General features: G+C 45.7%; 1 protein-coding gene and 1 long non-coding RNA gene across 5 annotated transcripts in view; both read right to left on the bottom strand.

The window, feature by feature from the left end:
- The window catches only part of LOC309558193, a 1,089,490-nt gene that overhangs the window by 574,262 nt on the left and 501,737 nt on the right, over positions 1–13,491 (bottom strand). The gene's annotated exons all lie outside the window — the stretch shown is intronic.
- Positions 1–13,491, bottom strand: part of LOC309558327 (ubiquitin carboxyl-terminal hydrolase 22-A) — a 247,512-nt gene that overhangs the window by 223,211 nt on the left and 10,810 nt on the right. For 3 of the 4 annotated variants that reach the window (XM_082261386.1, XM_082261387.1, XM_082261388.1), the window contains exon 2: positions 12,090–12,370. In XM_082261386.1, the coding sequence (XP_082117512.1) occupies positions 12,090–12,209 (120 nt within the window). In that variant the 5' untranslated portion in view covers positions 12,210–12,370. Of the gene's footprint in view, positions 1–12,089; positions 12,371–13,491 lie in introns of those variants that run through there. The other variant, XM_082261389.1, reaches the window with a different exon arrangement.

Raw genomic sequence — 13,491 nt, 5'->3', positions numbered from 1 at the left:
AGGCGATCCTCCTGAACACGGAGAACCGTTAAGGCCTTCTTAGAAGTTTGATCCGCAGACTAACACTTCAGCCAAGTATACGCAGGATAACCACTGCCAAAACCGACAGGTGACCCAATAAAAGGAGCCGTGTCCAGCGTGGCATTGCAAACAAAATTGCAGCCCCTGCACCAGCTGGTCCAACAGCTCCCCCAAGGCAGGAGGGACTTGCTCCTCACCAAGTCACGGCGTTGGAACTCCGCCCATCAGTCAGAGTCTGCGTGGCAAAGGCAATCTTACACTTAGTGCAGACCCCGCCAAGGAGTACAGATCGCGGGGTCTGCACTATCCTATCCCCCAGGTCCTTAAAGGATGGGGATTCCTCCACTGGAATAACAGTAGCCTTATTCAGCCTGGAGACCGGTGGATCAACCTTAGGTTGTACCGTCCACTTCTTTACCAGAGACTCTTCAAAGGGGTAACGTCTAGCAGCCGCTTAGACAACCCAGGAGAATGTCTTGGGCGGTCCCATTCTTTTAGGAGCATGCTAACAAAAAAAAAACTGGGAAGGGAAAATCACTTTTGCTCTGGATGGCATGCGAGTGCTAAACGCAACCTGTGCCCCAGGCGCAGCTGCTGCAGAGTCCTGCAATTGCAGGGTGTTACGCACAGAAACTATTGCATCCACCAGCGCATGTATTTTGCGTGGCAAGGGAGGTAGCAATGTCATCCTCATTATCCAAAGAGGCAGGGCGCGAGGTAACAGACCCAGCAGGGAGACCCACGTCTGCGGAGTCAGACTCAGAACCCGAGACATCAGATGAGGCAGGGGTAGGTTGAGATAGTTTCTGCGCACCCCGCCCACTCAAGGCCACCTCCACCTGTGACACAATGCTTCCAGAACCGCCAAAATTGCATTGGTGGACAGTTTTGATCCAGAAAGGCCCTGCGGGGGGTCAGGTGGGGACACATTCTACAGGGTACATACTGCACCAGAAGAACCCGCCAGCAAAATTGGAAAAAAAAAAAAAAAAAACACGGTCCCACTGCGCTACAGCGCACCCCGAAGGTCAGGCATGCACTGAAGACCCCCAACAGAGGTAGAAACCCCCAGAACTCACTGTCCCAATATGCATCAGCCAGTCCCAGAATTTCTGCATGGTTAGCAGCCATTCTCCCAAAAGGGAGGGGCTCCGCCCAGGGTGATGGGAGGGGCTCCACCCCCCAGGAAAACACCTCCAGGCACTCCCACCTAGATTCTCAGCAGAGAATCCCCCGCAAAATGGCAGAAAACGGGTGTACCAAGAATGCCGCCGTCATTGTAGCAGATGAGGCTACAAGAAAATGGTGGCCCTGCGTGGCAAACGAGGACCCCCCCCCCCCAGCCCTCCCAACACTATTATTCAGCAGGTAGGCCCTGAAATACCCGAAAATAGGAGCCCACCCTCCCACAAAAGCGGCTAAGCGCTGCCAACGGCGCATACCCAGACCCCCCCATGGGGCCTGAGAACCTGGTCCCAGCCTCAGGTAGGCCCAAACAATCCCTCGCGGGAGGGGGGGGGGGGGTTGCACAAACAGGACAGAGGAAAACCCAGGAATGTGAGGGTCCGACCGTCCAAGGGAGGGGACCGTGTCCACCCCAAAATCCGCCAGGGAAGAGGGGGGGGGGGGGACATTTACTCACCATACCAGGAACACAGGCGGATGCCATCTCCTGACAGGATCCCTCTCCGCTGAAGTGGGGGGGGGCTGTCGGCCAAATAGGAACGCTGCGACACAGGCCTAGACCCTGTCGTGTGCGACCTTGCAAGACATTTATCTTGCGGAGCCACTCCCCGTACAGTGGGCCTATGTCGCAGTGGAGCTAAGGTCTGCGTGCGCTCGCTGGCCAGCTGGGGTGACCACTGGATCTAAACATCCAGCCCATAGCCCAGTCATCACATAGTTGCTTGTAGAACTCAGAAAAAAAAAAAAAAAAAAAAAAATTGGAGAAAAATGCTAGCTAATAAAAACATAAAAAACACTTTTATGCCAGGACCAAAGATCCCAGCAAGGAACTAGGTCCTTACTCCTGACTAGGCAGATTAAAACTGACATTCTATGCAGAAAGAGGGCGTACCCTCCGGGACTGCCCATAGGCATAGCCAGAATTTTTCTGCCTAGAGTCCTACTCCTGTAGGGGACAGTATAACCCTAGTGATATGCATCAGGAACTGGGTCAGTCGAACGATAGAGAAACAAAAATTGCAGTAATGAAGGTTTAGAAGCTCTGTAAGGATTTTAATTCTGTATTTACGCTTTGGGGGCACAAAAATTAAAAAAAAAAAATAAATAAAAACCACACACACACACACCTCTCACTCCCAGCCTGCCATTTTCACCCATCACAGCAAGCTCTGCCACATTGGTCTTCGGGAATGCAACTCGCAGTTGAGGATGACTGCCCTGTACTGGTTATCACCCGCACTTGTCCACAAGGCAGATCATTGTGCAGGGTTCTATTCTGCAGGGCCCGGGGCTATTCTTTTAGTTGTAGACAAGTTGTAAAAAAATGGATCCAATAAAAAGCTAATCTAATCCCAGATGGAACCTTTGCGATGCAAACTACTTTTTTTGTGCAGAGACTGCACAGACATTACCATCTAAGGATATCTTGACCTTTATAGCAGTGTTGGAGCAGCATAATCCCCTCTTCGTGGATAAAAAAAAATGCTCTATGTCCTGTGTTTTTTACTCATTGAGGGACACAAGATTTAACCACTTGCCGACCGCAGATACTGGAGCAGGCTGGACTCGGCTGCACGATTTGCCGCACCTATACCTCGCTCCTAGGGAGTGAGCATGGGGGGGCGAGCAGCAATTCGCGAGAGGGGAAGCCGATCTGCGGGGGCCGGCAGCCGCAATTGCCGATGGGCACCCGCAATCACTCCCCGGGAAGAGATAACAGCGGCCTGCCATTGTAAACACGGCAGACTGTTCTGTCGGTTATCACAGGACTCCTGTGTTCCTCCCATTTAGGAACACAGGTCCCTGTGTTGATGCAATAAGACCATCCCCCTCAAGTGTTAGAAACACCCCTATGCTCACATTTAACCCTTTGATTGCTCCTGGGTTAATCCCTTCCCTGCCAGTGTCATTACAGCAAGAGTGCATATTTTTAGCACTAATTACTGTAGTAAGGTCACTGGTCCCCGAAAAAGTGTCAAAAATGTCAGTTAGGGGTCCAATCTGCCGCATTGTCAAAGTCCCGCTAAAAATCGCTTGTCGCTGGCATTAGTAGAAACAAAAAGGAAAAAAAAAAAAAAAAAAAAAATTTACAGAAATCTTTCCTCTAGGTTTTTAGAAGCAATAACTTTTGTGCAAACCAATCAAAATACGCTTTCTGGGATTTTTTTTTTTAACAAAATGTAGAATACAAATTGGCCTAAAATGATGAAAAATCTGATTTTTATATTTTTTTCTGGGAATGTAATAAAGCAGAAAGTAAAAAATATTTTCAGAATTGTCACTTTTTTGGTTTATAGCAAAATATAAAAGTCGTACAGGTAAATCAAATACCACCAAAAGAAAGTATGGTGGCGATTTTGCTTACAAGTGGAAGAGTGCCAATGTCACAGTTAAGAGAACTTGTACAAATTCACCTATTCCAGTGTGGGAACAGTAGCTGCAGCTAAAGAATGTTTGAAGAGTGAAGTGCAGTTTGAGATTAAGGATCAGTGCATATCAGTCTACACTATGGAAAGAAGGGTCTCGTCCCTCTTCCTGAGGAATTTTCCCATTGAAAATCAATTTAAAAGTGTAGCTAGAAGACTTTTTAAAACTGATTTTATCAGATATTCAGAACAGATTCTAAGTCCTCACTTATTGAGCACTATTCCCTTAAAAGCACAGGCACGCACATCTCAACGTTCAGGGATCAAAAGTCCATACCAGAACACATGCAGTATAGAAAAGGGTTTCTCAACCTTTTTTCAAAGTACTTTCAGACTAAAGCCACCCAAGTCTAAGGCTTAAAGAAAATAGGATGTGGGGTGCTGCGCTGTGAGGCTAAATGCAGATTTATGTGGATAAAAAGAAGAATAATTCAATCTTCAAAAGCTAAAATGGTGATGCAAGTCAATATTGTAATATAAATAAAAAAATAAAAAAATGAGATGGATCAGATTACTAACATGCAAAATGATTATATATAATGTGTCCTTCACCATGTGACATCAGGGGATGAAGTCACGTATTGTGACGCAACATGTAGGGCATCGGCATACCGGAAGAGATGTGTGATCGAGCTTGGAGATGTATCACCTTCGAATGTTTTTTTTCTAAAGGAGAGTACCCTGTCATTTTTTCAATGAAAAACTCAACGAGATTACACTCGCTTTATCTTTTTTCCTACATATAAACACGGAGTTAACTAGAAAAACTTTAACCTTAGAGGCGCTAGGAATGAAGGAGTAGCAAAGAAAGTTTTATCTAATGCGGTTACCTTACAGCAGTAAGGTGAGTGGCCTGTGAACAGGCCTGTGTGGGAGGTGTTATTTGAACTGAAGACTCACATAATTTTGGGTTGCAGTCAACGCTTTCATCACACTGAAGATCCATTATTCAAATTTCAAGTCACCTGTTAAAATCGCACAGCAATATTTATATCACCATTTAGTATTTCACGTTTCAAATCTTATATGTTTGTCACATGGCGAAGGACACATTATACATAATCATTTTGCATGTTCGTAATCTGATCATTTCATTTACATGATTTATACTACAATATTGATTTACATCACCATTTTAGCTTTGAAGTTTGAATTATTCTTCAGGGTTCAAAACATACTTTTATCAAAAAAATTCCATGACTTCAAGTGTTTCATTAAATGTCTATGTAACTATTGTAATTTAACCAATATCAATCAACTATATTCGAATAAACTGGAGAAAGAAAAAGATTTGATGGGCGCTCCTGCTGGGGATAAAGCTTCAGTTCAGGCAGTCATGATGGATAAGGTGCAGCCGGACAGGAGTCTGAAGGAGCGGTTCACGCATTCTCCGAAACCGGTTAACGCCCCCCGCGTCATCACGTTCATGCGGCTCTCCAGTGATGTATGCGCTTCACCGCTGCCTCAATCTGACTGAGTCCCCTGACTGGTTCTCCCCTAGTGTCATCTCCCACCTGATGGCCAGCCTCGGAAACACCGCGGACTTAGAAGGACGCCGAGCTATGAAGATAGACGCTTACCTACATGCAAGTTTTTAATATGTGTCAGTAAAATTATTTACATCTGCTACACTCTGCGCCTCTTTTCTGCATATTCTAATAAACAGTGATTGCAAAACAAATTTCCATGACTTTTCCAAAACTTTATGGGTTAGATTTTTTTTTTTTTTGGAAAATACTTTTCTAGGCCAGGAAATTGCCATTTTAAAATTCCATGACTTTTCCAGGTTTTTCATGACCGTACGAAACCCGGTTCTTAGGTTTATCCACATTAATCTGCATTGTTAGCCTCACAGCGCAGCACCCCACGTCTGTTTTCTTTAGCACTTTAGTAGCTTGGGTTTTGCTATATTGGTGTTTGCCGGCTGTGTTTTTTTTGGGCTGTCATCTTTTTATGGATAGCGATAGCACGAGAGTCCCACACAACCCATCTAGTCTAAGGCTTGGTTCACACTGTGTCAGGAATCCAGACACCCAAACAAATGCACTGCTCTTTAGCAGACATGCAGAGGTACCATTAATTCCAATTAGTATCCCCAAGCACTTAGTTTTCGAAGTGGTGCGATTAAAAATATAAGGGGGGGGGGGGGTCGGAGACTTCTTTCCCTGCATTTCTGCAGATATGGCAGTCCACTAAATTATTGGGCCTAACAAAAAGATGTGCAACAAGTAAACCCCCAGATGAATGGGGCCGCGCTACAACCTCCATGCATTGCTCATGACTATGGCACAGTGCTGCTGCATTTAGGGAGTAATAACAGGTGTTGAAGAGGTGTTGAAGAGTACCCAGGGATTTCTGGAGCAATAAATAAGGGTTTTTAAGCAATAAATATGAAATAAATACCGATGATCTTTTTAGCCGTCTGTAAGGGGGCCACCAAGGTTTAAAAGCGCGGACCACCATACTAGAAGTATAATCAGCAAGCCTCCCGAGATGTAAAGTGAAACTTTAGTCAAAAACTTAAGTCCTGCTAAATTACTTCAGGCTGGTCTCTTTGCAGGTGTAGCTATGCAAAACAAAAGAAAAAAAAAAAAAAAACACGTCCGTTAGACTTACTGGTAACGGTGTTGCTACGAACCTTCAAGGACGGCAACACATTGGTGGAGCCTCCTCTCCTACAGGAAAGAAAATCAGTTCACAGTTGTTAAAGGCCCCATCCTTCCTCTTTTCCCTCAGTTGTAAAAAAGTAGTTCTCCAACCGATTCACAAGGGATGTATAATCACTTAGGTACTTACCACCTATCGTTTACATTCTTTCCTCACCCTTTTAACAGGGCAGGAAATAGGCCTGCCGTCCTGGAAGGTTCGTAGAAACAGTTACCGGTAAAGGGCCATACACACTATACAATTTTCTTTGGATTTTTTCCTTCAGACGTACCAAAACCAAATATGAGGTCAAACCTAAACACTTTTTATTTGTATGCAATCAGGCAGGCCCTTGCACTACATAGAAAAGGTAAATCTAAAGGAAATCTGACAAAAGTTGTATAGTGTGTATCCAGCTTAAGTCTAACACGTGGTTTTCACCTCTCACCTTCCAGGACGGCAACACATGAGATAATAAAGTAACCACAGGCCTACCTTAGGGTGGGGCCACCACCTGTAGTACCTTTCGGACAAAGGCTAGGTCTTGCCGAGACAGTACCGCCACTCAGTAGTGCTTCAGAAACGTGTCATGGCTGGTTCAGGTGACTGCACTGCGAATCTGTTCCCAGGAAGGTCCCGCTTTTTCAGCCCAGGAGGTTGTCAGTTCTCTGGTTGAGTGTTCAGTATCACTGGCGCAGGAATACCTGAAACCTCAGACATGGTAATGGCTTGTCTGAGCCACCTAGAGACTGAAGGTTTTGACGCTTGCAGTCCCTTTCTTGGTCCAGAGTAGAGGATCAAATGGAGATTAGATCTCCTAAACTCCCTGGTCCTCTGTAAATAACTGAAGAGACATCTCCTTACATCTAAAACAATGAAATTTCATTTTTTTCATTTCTAGGATTATCCCAAAAAGGATGGTAAAATTATCTCCTGCTTCCTGGGAAAGGAAGATGCTACTTTGGGCAGCTATAGGAGGATCTGACCTGAGGATAAGTCTACCTGGGAAGAACAAATGGTTCTTTAATTGAAAGTCCTTGTGGTCTACCCTTCTGGCTGTCGTGACATCTAAGAGGAAGGCTAGTTTTAGGGACAAAAACTTAAAGGGAACCTCTTCTAAAGGGTTTCTAGATAAAACCTCTAGAACCCTAGTCAGGTCCCAAGGAGGGAACCTGTGTCTCCAATGACGGGGGTAGCTCCATCAATGGCCATCAAAAACCTTTTAACTAAAGGTTCTTTTGCAAGTCTTGCGTCTAGAAAAACAGAGAGCCGCTATTTGTACCTGATGGGTGTTAACCTCCACACCCTTTTCTACCCCATCTTGTAGGAAATCCAAGATTATGGGGGACAGAGGTGGAAGAAATTGGCTTCTGCCTACACGAAGTACAAAATGTTTTCCAAACTCTTAAGTATATTTTCCTCGTTATTGGTTTCCTGCTCAGGAGTGTGCATCTCTGTATGAGCAGCCCTTTAATCTAAGGATCTAGCGCTCACTAACTAGGCCGTCAACTGGAAGAACTCCAGCCTGGGGTGCCAAACTGGTCCCTGCAATAGCAGGTCTGGGAGGTTCAGAGGCCTCCAAGGAGGCACCATTGATAACGCCTTCCTTGGCGACCATGGCACAATCAGGTGGAGGCCAAGGCCCGGGGAACAACTGAGCTTCTGTAAAACTCGAGGTATAAGAGTTAGAGGGGGGGGAAGGCATAGGCGAACTCAAACTGCCATAGCTGGGCCAGAGCATCCAGGCCCAACATCCCTCTTTCCCACGAAAGGGAAAAGAATCTCCTTAAATTTCCGTTTTGTAGGCTGGCAAATAGGTCTATTTCTGGGCAGCCGAAACTTCCGGACTAGTATCTGAAATACCTTCGGATTTAGCTCCCATTCCCTTTGTCTTATTGGATGGCAGCTGAGGAAATCTGCTTCCCAGTTGCTTTCCACTTTTATGTGAAAGGCAGACAGGGAGATCACTCTTCCTTCGGCCCAGCCTAGGATTTCCTGGGCTAGTACCAACAGGGTTCTGGATCTGGTACCCCCTTGGTGATTCAGGTAGGCTACTGTTGCAGCATTGTCGGAGCAGACCTAAATTTCTATGCCTGAAATGGAACTCTCAAAGGCTCAGGTCTGAACCTGGGCCGGCTCCAGGGATGACTTTTTCATGCTGATCAACCAGCCTGTTTGCAGGACTGTTAACACCTTCTGGGTGCTTGATCTCGCTTGGTTCGCCGACGGGCCAAAAAAAAAAAAAACAGTAGGATCGTCCAGGTAAGGAATCAAAGCTATTCCCTAGAGATGAAGATAAGCCACCGCCTCTGCCAGGATCTTGGTAAAAATTCCTTGGACTGGCTGCTAGACCAAAGGGGAGTGCCCTGAACTGCCAATGCGCAGTCCCCTCCTTGGTGACCACCACAAATATCAAAAAGGCCGATGTTCCTGATGAATCGGAACATGCAGGTAGGCATCCCTGAGATCCAGGGTAATCATACACATCTTTCAACAGGTTTTTGCGAACTGTATAAATACCTTCCATTGAAAACCTCTTGTACTCTAGGAACGTGTTTAAATTTCTGAGGTTTATAAGGCGGTATTTCCCCGAGGGCTTGGGTACCACGAACATGTGGGAGTAAAATCCTTAGTAAAGCTGATCTTCTGGCACAGGAACTATCACTTGTCGTTCCGCCAGTTCTTGAATCCCATACAAAAGAGCTCTTTTTAGTACATCGTTTTGGAGGATGAGTTAAAGTCACCTCTAGTGGGGGTATGGATGAAAATTCTAGGCGATAGCTTTGCTGAATGAGGTGATAAATGTATGGACTGACTGAGATTTCCTCCCATTGGTAAATTAAATGAGACCGTCTGCCCCCCACTTTTACTCTGGCATCACTTAGTATCTTTGGTGCTTGAGCTTGAAGAGGGGGGGGGGGGGGGGGGAGAGCAGATTACGTTTCTGCCTACCTCTACCAAAGCCTCACTTGTTATTGAAGAAAACAAAAAACAAAAAATGTCCTATATCTCTCCTTTTGGGCTTGCTAGGAAATTTCTTCCTTTTCTCAGTAGACCTGGACAACACCTCATCCAGGCCTGAGCCAAACAGTAAGGACCCTTCAAAAAAGGTAGCCCACAGAGCTTGAACTTTGAAAAAAAAAAAAAAGTCCCTGTGTCCTCAAAAGACAGGTCAGAACTCTTAGTCACTTGGGACAGGGAGGCATCCAATTTAGGACTCTTTAGAAATCTTTGCACGTCTTCCTCCTTAAAAGGGGGAATCTCCTTTTCCACATCTTTGGTCTAACCAGACCTCTTTCATGAAACTCCCATATTTGAAGAATTAAATCTTTCAAGGATTGGTGAACAGGGAATACTTTGGATTAGTTTTTAACCAATCCTTTATACATCCTATCCTGTGCAGAGGTCTCCTTGGGGGGGGGGTTCCGGGATTTCTTCTGTAGCATAAATAGGTTAAAGGAGTTCCTCCAGATTTTCCAGACCGAACAGATTTGATCTCCTCTGCCTCACTATCTGGGTCCACATCAACCTCCTCCCCAGAGCTAAGCTGAGACTTAGCCTGACTTTCTGTGTTCCCTAGGTCTTCCTCTTCCCTTGCTTGAACAGGGGAGAGACCATGCAAACCAGGCATAAAGTAGACGGACCTGCCATGTACAGTAAACTCTCCTGAGAAGGACACTATTTAGGGGCTGGCTCACCCGGCTCTGTTACCGAGGGGGAAGCTACAGAGGTGCTAAAGGACTAGATAGTGGCTAGCATTTCCTCCTGCACAGACTTAAGGAAATCTTTCATCAAACCCTGAGGCCTCCTTACCAGCCAGTTTGTTAATACACCTGTAACAGAAGGGCTTGGTGTGAGATCTGGGCAGTCTCTCCCCGCAATTACCACATTTTTTAGAGGAGCTAGTGCTAGCGGATACAGGGGGAGTATATCAGAGTCCTCCTGGGTTCCACCTGGAGATTCTGCAAGAGAAGAGGAGATAAACACAAGATCACTCTTCCTGTGCCACAATAACTTGGCTACAGGTCCCCCAATGGGGAAAGCATGGGAACTACCAGGGACTAAGCCTGACACTGGTATTAGCACCAGCAGGGGAAACGGCACTTACTGGGCTCTGATCTGCTCTTGCCTGCAGCCACCTGCACCGACCTTCCCTCCATCTCCATGAGGTGGGTTGCGGCAGGTTTCATATCTTTGGCAGCTTTCTGGCTCTTTTTGGCTGGAGAGTCTGCCTTACCACCGCCATGCGGGTCCTGCGTCTCCTCCGTACTTGCTTCTCTCTTCCGGGTCTCACTGCGCATGCTCCGCCTTTCCTGCACAAACCGGAAGTTCCGGTTCCAAAGCGAGGCTTAGAGCGCACTGGTTCCTCCTCCAAGCCGCTGCTATGTCCAGCGGCCAAAACACTGGCTGAATAGCAGGGAGGACAGGAGGAGACCCCTGCTGAAGAGCAGGCCACAGGCTCTGGAGGGACCACCAAAGTTGTGACCGACTGCCTGTATCCTGGGGCGACCTGTGAGAAGCATATAGGAAGGCGTGCAGGAAGAGTGCAGCCCTCACTGGCGTAGCTTAACCTGCCTCACAGGGGGGGGTCTTCAGGTCAGAGACAAAAAAATAAAATGTTTTGCTGTAGGAGAAAGACAATCAATAATGAGGGGAAAGGGTGGGGACTTAACAACTGAACTGATTGTGTTTCCTGTAGGGTGGAGCCTCATCTCATGTGTTGCCGTCATGGAAGGTGGGAGGAGAAAAAAAGAAAAAGTTTCTATACAGTTTAAAATCCAGTAATACACTCACCCGGCTCTGCACATGCTCAGTTGCTCTCCATTTCTAGGCACTGCCAGCCAAGATTGTAGAGGCCGATCTGCTGACTGCCTTAAAGCGGAATTAAACCCTCCTATCCTTTACAGCGAAAAAAGCTGCTTCGGTTTGATCTGCAACTGCCATTGTGCTGTACCTATGATCAGTTATATCAGCCATTTGATGGTTTGACAGTTTGGTTGAGGACACAAGCAAATGTGACAGTTAGCAATCCTGGCATTCGAAGAATGCATCGTTTTTCTGAAACTGGTAAATTAATGGGCTCTGGGCTTCAGCAAAATGGCAGCCTCCAGCAAGAACAGAACAAGAGCATTGCGGGAGGCAATTTACAGCATACACTAACTTTTAGTAGCATAATTCTTTATGAATTTTATAAAATGTATGTTCCTTGCTAAAGGAGCATTTTTTTTTTTTTTTTTAAATCAAGTTATGGGCAAAGTTCCACAAAGTTATTTAAAAAATTCCTTTATGCTAAAAAAAAAAAAAAAAAAAAAAAAAAAAAAAAAAAGAAGGGTTGAGAAAGGCTGCGTTACACCAAAAAGTGATCAATAAGATGTTGTACTGCATGTCCCCTGGCATTTAACCAGTCTCCCTTTGCATCCATTCTTTTAAAGGGGAACTAACACTTGAAAACACGGAAGGGAAGAATGTGGGGTTGTTTCTCCTTGTTTGTTTTTCAATCCCTTTACAGATGGGGGGGGGGGGTTAATAGGTATACTATAAAAAAGGGGGGAAAAAAATAAATAAAACTCTTTCCACAGACAATCTCCCATTCACAACCTTTTATCACTTTGTACTAAAAGAAAGGGCTTCCCTGTTAATTTAGTCCAAATAAACCTACTTTAACAATCCCAAAATTGTATGACAGCCCAGGGCAGCAAAGATGGAAATTAGCCAGACCTTATAAATGAAGCTTAAGGTGACAATTATTAAACATGCTTTTAAATTACAGAGGGAACATAAAACCAACGCTGGTTCCCTAAGAAAGCTTACCTTTCTTTTCCGGGTTTCTGGTGTCCCAGTCCACACAAAGCACTGGTAGATTGCACGTAGATTTTGCTTCCAATTGTCCACTTTAAAGCTGTTCACATGGGAGCAGCCGGACGGACTCATGACAAACCTACATACAATTTCTGAGGGTGGGGGTCCGAAGACACAAGGGACCGTATTTTGAAGAGGAGGAGGACAGGGCTGAATGCCCCGCCCTCCTCCTTTAGCAGTTTTTCCAAGCTTTTCCAAGAAGTCTACAATTAAGACATCGATGATCTGGTGTCCTGTAAATAAATCGAAGGAAAAAAAAAAAAAAGTATCAGAAAATGTAAATGGATTTCAATAGTAAATAGAATAAAATATCAGACAGGTCGAGGATCAACTATTTGCCAACCAAGACTGTCCTTTCCTATATATTGTATAGAATGGTGATTTTTTTTTCTCGCCTTCGGGCTTAAAGTATAGGCAACAGAAAGAAGTGCAGGATCTATGTGCAAGCAGGGCCACACTGCTTGGCCAACCAACTTTATAGAACACAAATAAAACATAGGATACAAAAGCCAGATTATACAGTCTCTACCTGTTTTTGACCGGTACCCTGTCCCCACTTGTCGGACCTCGCTGCGGCGAGGTACGTCAGGTTCTGCCCCCTCCTCCTCCCTCTACTTCCTGGCCAATTACCAAGCCCAGCACACTCCGTGCATGTTCAATAGGGACAGGGCCGTGAAGCCTCAAGGCTTCACTGCTGGGCTCCCCTACCGGCAATGGTGGCGGCAGCAGCAGCACCCGACAGCTGTGGTGCCGACATCGCTGGATTCCAGGACAGGCAATTGTCCCAATATTAAAAGTCAGCAACTACTGTATGTGTAGCTGCTGACTTAATTTTTGAAACGCGGAGGGGGTGGAACTCAGCTCTAAAATCCATTTCTCTGAATTCATTCACAGACAACTCTCCAGGATTATGAACCGTTGGGTTATAGTGCCCCCTAGAGGAGTAAGACATTAGGCAGGGGGGGGGGGGGGGAATCTTGGCAGTCCTAGGTGGTATACTCCACTGGCCGTGATCAGAGTCAGAGAGAGTCTGACCTCAAAAAGGACGCCGTAGCATCCAGGGTGTGCAATGCAAATTCCTTAGGATGTTTGGGCATGGGACACAGGGTAGGCAACACAATGTTATTGCAAATGGAAATCAGGAACTAGGTCCTTACTCTTTTTTTTTTTTTTCCTGCCAATCAGAATACCTATAGCAGAGGGGGAGGCTGGGAGTATACCTCCTAGGACTGCCCATAGGCGGAGCAAAGTTCTTTTTTCTGCCTAGTGCCTTACTCCTGTAGGGGGCAATACAACAATGGTTCAGAATCTTGGAGAGCTGTGTCCGTCAATGAACAAAAAGAGAAAACTGGAA

The sequence above is a fragment of the Pelophylax lessonae genome, assembly GCF_965119305.1.
Source record: "Pelophylax lessonae genome assembly, chromosome: 6".
NCBI classification, from domain to species: domain Eukaryota; kingdom Metazoa; phylum Chordata; class Amphibia; order Anura; family Ranidae; genus Pelophylax; species Pelophylax lessonae.
This window is presented reverse-complemented; position numbering and strand designations above follow the sequence as displayed.